At 36.1% G+C, this 8,640-nt stretch overlaps 2 protein-coding genes across 6 annotated transcripts in view; one reads left to right on the top strand and one right to left on the bottom strand.

Annotated features, from left to right (window-relative positions):
* Positions 1-2,744, top strand: part of LOC104801600 (zinc finger protein ZOP1) — a 3,585-nt gene extending 841 nt beyond the window's left edge. The window contains exons 3-7 of one of the 5 annotated variants that reach the window (XR_769905.1): positions 1-59; positions 299-383; positions 1,692-1,787; positions 1,890-2,515; positions 2,642-2,744. Coding sequence is in view for 4 of the 5 variants with exons in the window: in XM_010524914.1 (XP_010523216.1) it covers positions 1-59; positions 299-383; positions 1,692-1,787; positions 1,890-2,257 (608 nt within the window). In the remaining variant the exon portion in view is untranslated. Of the gene's footprint in view, positions 60-298; positions 384-1,691; positions 1,788-1,889 lie in introns of all 5 variants that reach the window. The other 4 variants (XM_010524914.1, XM_010524912.1, XM_010524913.1 and 1 more) reach the window with 4 other exon arrangements.
* A 2,488-nt stretch (positions 2,745-5,232) lies between these two features.
* Positions 5,233-8,640, bottom strand: part of LOC104801599 (polyadenylate-binding protein RBP47B-like) — a 4,208-nt gene continuing 800 nt past the window's right edge. The window contains exons 2-7 of the mRNA XM_010524909.1: positions 8,305-8,633; positions 7,123-7,606; positions 6,676-6,764; positions 6,470-6,600; positions 6,260-6,356; positions 5,233-5,731 (exon numbers count right to left, since the gene is read on the bottom strand). Of these exons, the coding sequence (XP_010523211.1) occupies positions 5,600-5,731; positions 6,260-6,356; positions 6,470-6,600; positions 6,676-6,764; positions 7,123-7,606; positions 8,305-8,633 (1,262 nt within the window). The 3' untranslated portion in view covers positions 5,233-5,599. The remainder of the gene's footprint in view (positions 5,732-6,259; positions 6,357-6,469; positions 6,601-6,675; positions 6,765-7,122; positions 7,607-8,304; positions 8,634-8,640) is intronic.

Below are 8,640 nucleotides of genomic sequence, written 5' to 3'. Positions count from 1 at the left end.
GCGTCGCTAAGGACAAAGAGCTTAAGGAAGCTGAAAGAATGCTTCAACAGATTGAAGCTGTAAGTATTCATTGATGATGATGATGATGATATGTTATGATGCCTTCTTGTTCACTTATCCGATTCTTGTGCTTCCCTCGTATATGCATCGGTCATTGTAAGGATCATCGTTGAGTTCTTGAGTGCTGAAATACTAATCTCGGAGCCCAGGAAAGGAATTTGGAAAATAACCCGAGTGTTTCTGCGTCTCTGATCAGTATTGTCATTAGTCTTGTTTTGCTGTTTCCGGTTTATTTCAGAAAGCAACCCGTAGCTATCAGAAAGATATAGAAACTCTTCAGAAAGCGGCAAAAGCTAACAGTGCACCAGATGACGGGCAAGGGGGTAAGTATCTTCTCTCGGTTTTGTTGATTTCTCATAATGTAATTATCTGCAGTACCACTATAGTATTATTGTGATATCTGGTTATGGTTCTGTTTAAGCTTCCATTAGCATGGTTGTTTGTTGTTCAGCATCTAGTAACAGGGTTATTTTCCCGACATGCCGAGCTACTCAAAGCATTGTGCTCTGTTTGATCTTCAGTTCTTGAAAACGTCATTTACTCCTAAGTAAAAGAAAAAGTATCTTTTTAGGGATTGGCCTTGTTCGGATATAGATTCGATACAATGTTGGGTCTTCGGTGGCTGTTTCTGAAAAAATTCTCCTGCTTTTAGTAACAAATGACTGTTTCAACTCATCAAACTGTGTCAAAAAGTTGCTGAGCTTATAAACTCAGTTCCTTTTACAATCTGTTAGAGTTTCCGTCTATATCTTCAACTATTTTTCTTTGATGACATTAAGAAATAAGTTGTACCTCGATTTATGGTTTTCATGTTTTTTTATGGCACCATCCATGAGTTTGGTGTTTAATTGACGCAGCCAAAATGCTTAATAAGTTGGAGGTTCTTTTGTCAACGTCTGAAATTTCTATGTTTTATGGATTTTTTTTCCGTTTCTTTTGCGAATCAAAACTCACATTTTAAATATCTTGGTTCAATCCTTCAAAATGTTGGAATTGTGACGAAGGAAAAAGTTAGGGGTAGATCTATGCTTAATTGGAAACGAGTCATTAGGAATGACTTGGAATTGTTGCAAATTTCGAAAGCGCTAACTCAAAACCAAAATAAGTGGAAATGAAGAATTCACGCGGCCGACTCCAAATAAACTTGGGATTAAGGCGATGTTGATGTTGATGTTGATGCTTTTGTGAATCAAAAAACTTGGACGTATAAAACTTTACTGATGGTTGAAAATACTTCATCCATGTATGAGTAGAGAAACTCTGTGACACTGATTAGTTGTTATAGGCGTCAATGGGTAGAGATATTTTGAAGCTTTAGGTTGTTTGGATGGTAGAAGCTGAGTTGAAGATAGTCCATACAACAATAGACAGAAGACACAATATAGCAAGTAGGGTTCAATTTTATGATTGCTAATTTTATATTTACTTACTGGCTTCGGTGCTTATTTTCCAAACTTGAACGTGTTTCTCCAAATTTTTAGATGCTTTCTTTTTCCGTTTAAATCTTTATGCACCTTGCAAGATGTTTGACTTGTATGTTTATGCCACAACTCAAACAACGAGCTATGGGAGGTCTTATCTTTGTAATTTGACACGTTTATGAGCTTGATGCAATGAAATCTCCGTGACAGAGTGGACGTTTGACAGTGCTTCAGGCTACCATTACAACCAGACGAATGGTCTACACTATGATTCCAACTCTGGATTTTACTATGCAGATTCAATAGGTATATGAAGTTGAGTTTCTTGGATAAGCTATTGTCATTTTGCTTTTGAACATTCTGTGCTGGGCAATTTCCGGTGTGTTCTTTAATGCTTTAGTGCAACAGGAAAATGGGTGACCCGAGAGGAGGCATATGCTGCCGTTAATGCTTCATCAAATACAAAAACCCAAGAACTTCTTGTTAAAAAGCCTACAACTACTTCAGGAGCTGGACCAAGTACAATGAAACAAAATGATTCAAAAAGTCAAAGTGGCTTAGCACCCGGGCATGTTGTCTCAGCTTCTTTAAACCCGACGATACCCGTGAAAGGGGCTCCTTCATCTATTGATCTCGGGAAAAGAAAGAGACAAGACCAGAAGCCAAAGAATGTATCTGAAGAAGAGAGAGCCGCTCTAAAGGCAAGAGAAGCTGCTAGGAGGAGAGTTGAAGAGAGGGAGAAATCGTTGCTCGGCCTTTATAACAGACCATTTTGATTGACAGTCTCAAGTGAAGTGAGGTCCTTCTTAGTGAGATGCATGCATTTAGAATTAATTATATTTTCTAACCCGTCTTTTTTTTTTCTTTCTCGTATTGTTTTTCATCTCAAAAGGGTCGGTTTGGCTCAGGGTTGAACTCATTTGTCGTGGGGTTTGTTTGAGGTGGCGGATTGGAATCAGCCTCTTTGCATGAAAACGAAGGGGACTCGAGGTGGAATCAGACTGTCTTGTATATTTTCTTCTTCATCACCCGAGGTGGGGACTCGAATTGGATTGATCTTTTATTGATTTTCGTCTGACATTATCGTCATCATATGTGAGTTTTCAGGGTTGAAAATATGTTGAGCCGTCAAAATATGACATATGACTTAATGAAAACAGGTCATGTAATGTGAAACCACTGCCATTCTTGAACATAAGCATAAGGGTCCCCACTTCACTTCCCATTCATGAAGTTCTACTAGTGATAGGGAAGAAGTTTTCAGTTCATCGACTTGGCTTTTGGTTGGTTATGGAAGGGTGGACATGGGTTGTCTATGCCGGAATTTTAGGGTATCTAAATTCAATGGATTATATATTTTAAAATTTGAACTCGAATCCGAGTTTTTGAGTATTCGAGATGTATGGCATAAGATATAATTTTCGGGTATCCGTGAATCTAAATCCAACGGATTCTAATCATATTTTGGTTAAAGATTTATAAATTTATAAAATATATATAAATAATTTACAAAATTGTTAAAAATATTGAAAATATTTAATTTTTTAAATGATTAAATAATAAAACGATAGTTTTTTAATATATAAATAGATAAAAATATCAAGATAATTGATAGACATTTTTATAATTTTTTAATATATGTTATAGTTACCTTTTATTATTCAAGTATCCGCGTTAATTATTCGATTCCAAGTACAAATCCGAATCCAAATGTTAGGTTTTAGATATTTTAAAATTTGATCTTGGTCTCATATCATAATGGGTATCTAATTTTCGTGTATCCGACCATCGAATTTAGACGAATACTTGATTTTCGGATATTTTTATCTATATGGATAGACCTATATAGTGGAGAATGGGTCTCGTATAATTAATAAAAAAAATGTTAATTTCTTTATAAAATTTATAAACTTATAAAAGAATATTGATAAATACCCCCCAATAACATATGCTTATTCATATTAAATTATATATATATATATATATATATATATATATTGCCTCCATATGAAAATAGTTTGGGGTCCGCCGGTACTTGCCCACCCCTAGGTTCTGGTTCCCGGGTAGGGGGGAAATTGCTCGGATTGTATTAGTAACCGCAATTTGACGTTTCAACAGATTTGGAAGTCGATTATTACTCAACACGCGATGTCTTGAAAACATTTTGTAGGAATAAAAGCTTGTCTCTTTGGGTAAAGGGTTTAATTATTCAATAATTTAATCGTGATGATTTATAATCACATCAAAACAAAGCCAATGATATATAATAATAATCCAAACTAATATCTAAAGACGATCACATCTAAGCATCCATACATATATTTTTTTTCAATCAAATTAATCAAATATTAAAATAAAACAAATGTTTTAAAAATAATAAATAAATAATTTCAATAAAAACAAATCGTAAAATGATCAAACCCAACCGTAGATCTAACATTTTAAAAAAATAAAAATAAATATTTTAACCACAGCTAGAAAACAGTTTCATAGCTCATAAACATCATTTTATTGCCCAAGATATTTCAATGGCATAGATTACACACATATTCGATTACTAAAATTATGTTTTTATATCCATGAAAAATCTGGTTTTTTTTATAAGGGTAAAAATATTTTACAAATTCCACATACTAAAAAACCCTGATTTTACCAAAGGAAGTTGTATAATCTTTACTACAACGTTAATCCCATGTTACTAAATCCTAACCATGAAAAATAGCCACTAATGTGTAAATCGCACTACAAATTACTCGCCATAGATCACTCCTAAACGGTAAATCCTCTCGATTGATCATTTCCTCGATCCGTTCCTAACTATGGATCGATCATTTCACGGACCTTTTCTACAATTTCATCGCGAAAAATCGATCGGAAAACAAATAAGTACAAATGTAAGATAAATTGGGTTAAATGAGTTAATCCGATCCAACCCAATAATAATCTTACTTGGGTATCTATTTGAATCAATGTAATTAAATAGATTTTATTGGTTTAATCCATTACCGTTATGGAGTAAATGGATAAACTCAATAAACCCATTTAATTTATTATGAATATAAATATTAATTAAACAATAATTTTAATTAGATTAATAAAATGATAATCTGATTCATTTGAACAAAGTAATACATAATCGAATTTGATATAACATTAAATGAAGCTTTTAATTAAAAAACTTGAATTTGAATCGAAATGACAAATTCGAATAAAAACGAATCGATTTATATAGAAATGAATTGATCCAAATAAAAATAAATCGAATGTGAATCAAAATAAATTGATTTGAAACGAATTTGAATTAGATGAATTGATTCGAATCGGAATGGATCGATTCATGTAGAATCTGAATCAGAATGAACCGTAACAAATCAATCAGAATCGGTTACAAATCGAATCCGAATTGACCGAAATGGAATACAAACAGTAACGAATCGATTTAAATCGGAACAAAACAAATTCGAAACGATCGACATCGAATGCAAACCATAACAAATCGATTTGAATAAAAAAGAATGTGAATCAATCTAAATCAAATCCGAACCGAAATGAATTCTAATAGAAATCAAGCTTTGTATGAAAACCAAGCATATGCATATATCAATAAACTAATTGGGTTAATTGGGTTTTATCATTTAATCCAACCCATAGAATTTTTTATTTGGTTTGGGTCAACCAAACCCATTAAATTGTATAAACCAAATGGGTTCTACGTATAAGTTCCATGTAGAACAAAAATAAACAGACAAGCAAACCAAACCAAATATTCAATGATAAATAACTTCTGTCCTGAACCAATGTAATAAAAGATGAGCTCTCTCTTTTCAGACAGACCCTTTCAAAACTTTTAGACTGGTTTCTTCCTTCTTCCTAACACAACTCCAACAACATAACACAACCAAATATTCAAAAATCCAGCTACAAAATTGTCTTCCACTACAGATTCAGTTTAGTTTTTTTTTTTTTTTTTTTTTTTTTTTTGGGGGGGGGGGGGAGCTAAACCCTAAACCGTTGCCACCACACTGAACCACTTGATTCAGTGCCTAGTTCGAAACCCAACTTCCCATGATAAACCGAAAGGTAAACTCACGGGTTTTTCGTAACTGTCATACCCAACTTTAAGATGCCCCGGGAACCGCATCAGCTGCAGAAGCGTAATCCTGGTTAGTATACGCATTGCTGTTGTTGTTATAACCTTGTCCTCCTCGTGTGTACCCCCCGTTCCACTGGTGGCTAGAGTCAGATCGCCACTGCAGCGTTAGAGGATAGAATACATAAGTCCATGAAATAAATGTTTCAGAAAATCATTTAGATGTGATAAACTGAAGCAAACAAGGGTTTGAAACTATCCAAGAGATGAGTAGGAGCAGCTAAGGGACAAGATTTTATACATCGTTCAACTGAACTATTCGATAATTCACACAAAGTGTGGCTAAAGGGCAAGGACCCGTCATCTACAAAGGACTGGCGAGAGCGTACTGGCGTGAGCGATAGGCTCAGCCATAGTCCCTGTCAATTAAGGACATGTGTAAACAATACAAGTATTCAAACAAGACCACTAATTTATGTAAACCAATGGAGACTTCAGAAACTAAGTACACTTACACAGTAAGAGTCCTACAATCCATTTTTTCAAGGGAAAAGAGTTTTGGAACAGATTACGATAATATGTGAGTAAAAACACCAATAGACTGATAGTTTAGAGATACTTTGTACTATTGTAGGCTTCAGATTTGTATTTTCTAATAAGAATATACTCCTCCAAATGAAAGACGTACCTGCTTGTTTCCTGGGCTTCGTCCCCAAGAAAGCCGGACAGTGTTCTTGCCGATTACTGTCCCGTTCAACGTTTGAATGGCTTCTTCGGCACTCTTCCTGTCAAAAACCGAGTACAAGTAACTCATAAGCTACCCAATTTTTTTCTGTTTGATTGACATGTCTCGGGCTATTAGATTAGAAATATGACAAGTAGATAAGAGGGGTTTCACCTGTCGGCAAACTGAACAAACCCGCATCCTTTTCCTATTGGGATCTTCACCGAGACAACATCCCCAAACTGGGAAAAAGGTTGCCTGAGGTCTTCATCAGTAACATCAGCGTCAAGGCCTCCGACAAATATCTGAAGAGAAAGAAAAGACAATGAGACGTATTGATTGTGAATAAACTTTGCTGAAGAACGGCTTGGACAACTCACAGTTGAGTTTATGGACTCGCCATCAGATGGAGGGCCTTGAGTCACAGAACCATTTGCTCCATGTCCACCACCACCAGCCAGTATTAGAGCTAATCAGATGAAAACAATAAAAACATCACTGATTAAAGCTATGTTGATGGCTTCATTACACAAGTCATGAAACTTGAAATCCAATTAACAATAATTGGCTCGCCAGTCCAATAAATAGTAACTACAAGAGAATACCAATAAATAAACAAAAGAAACAAGTTTCCGTTCCAATTAATAATCAAGACAAGAGAATATCAATTCAAAGGAGATAAGAAACAGAAAAGAAATTCCCGATTGCAGCTTGCAATCACTCAAAAGATAGGAAAAAAGCTAAAAAAACAATACACCAAATAAACAAAAGGACAGGTACCCGAATTACTAAAAGGCATCAAATGAAGAAGAAATATCAGCATATACCTTGTGAGGAATATTGTTGCTGGTGAGCAGCTGCCCGTTTGGGGGTCGCAATGCCTGTACGCATTTGCCTACTTGAACAGAAAACACCATTCATTTCTACCATAGCCCTCGATCTCTCCTTCTCATCTCCAAACCTCACAAAACCGTAACCTTTGGACCGACCAGTGTTGGAATCAATCACAACTTTTGCACCTTTAACAGATGGATAACTACTAGCAAAGGTCTCATGCAACAAAGTGTCAGTGACATCAGGAGCCAAATCACCCACAAATATAGAGAGATCAGAACCATTTTCTGATGCCCTTTTTTCACCCGTACTAAAAGACGCCCAGTTTAGACGGAAGGGCTGATCGGCATTGGGCATTGGAGAACCATTGTAGTTTTGAAGAACTTCCTCAGCCGCTGCACGTGAAAAAAACTCAACAAACCCATATCCTTCTGATTGACAAGTTTGTTTATTACGTATAACTTTAACAGAGGAAACCTGCACATCACAGAACAAGTAACCACAAAGGAATCCAGAGAGAGAATATAAGGCAAAAGCTACAGAAAATTGCATGAACACCAAATATGACAGCACAGTACATTTGCTAGAGAAAGCTGAAAGTGTAGAAGCCCATTTTACGTGAAGGCATTACTTTAATCCGAAGAAAAAACTTCCGTTACATGTTTTTTTTTTTTACAAATACAGAAACAGTGCACTAAGCATGACAAGGTACAACAAGTACTTTTTTTGCCCTAAGATTTTGAGTTGTCTTTTTCAGGTCAGCGCTGTTCTCAAATGCCCCATAATGTCAACAATTCCTATTTGCTTCTATGCAAAAAAAAAAAGAAAAAACAACCTTATTCTAGTCTTAACCCAATGAAGAAAATCCAAAAGTTCAAGCCTCAGATTTGATGACTACATCACAAAAACTGTTTACAGAGCATAATATAACAACCAAAGACAAAGACCCTTCACAACATCTGGGGAACAATGAAATCACGACACATCCGAGATCTGCGAACAAATGCAACAACAGTAATTTTTTTACCGAATTTCGGCGTAACAAAATTGAAGACCCAGGAAAAAACGAAACTTACATTGAAATCCAAACAAACCCATATGATATTTCCGAATCCGAGTGTCGTATAAGAAATCGAGATGCGATTCAAACATAGAACCGATGAAGAGATACGCACCTCGCCGCTGTGAGAGAAGCAGCTATGGAGATAAGTCTCGTCCATCCAATGAAGAAGATCGCCAACCCAGAGAGTCTTCACATCATCACCAGATCCACGCTGGAGATGCTTCTGCTGTTGCTGTTGCTGCTGCTGGTTAAGGGGATGATGCTGTTGCTGATAAGGCGCGTATTGGAATTGAGGATGGTGAGGCTGATGATGAGGATAAGGAGCTTGGTTGTACGGCACGTAATGTTGAGGATACATCATCATCTGCTGCTGCATCATCACCATCGCCGCTGCCGGATACTGCATGGCCGCCGCCGCCATCCCCTGCTGCTGCTGCTGCCCCCGCTG

Source organism: Tarenaya hassleriana, unplaced genomic scaffold, assembly GCF_000463585.1.
Source record: "Tarenaya hassleriana unplaced genomic scaffold, ASM46358v1 Cleome70, whole genome shotgun sequence".
Classification (NCBI taxonomy): Eukaryota; Viridiplantae; Streptophyta; class Magnoliopsida; order Brassicales; family Cleomaceae; genus Tarenaya; species Tarenaya hassleriana.
The sequence above is the reverse complement of the archived record's forward strand: the minus strand, read 5'-3'. Positions and strand labels throughout refer to the sequence as shown.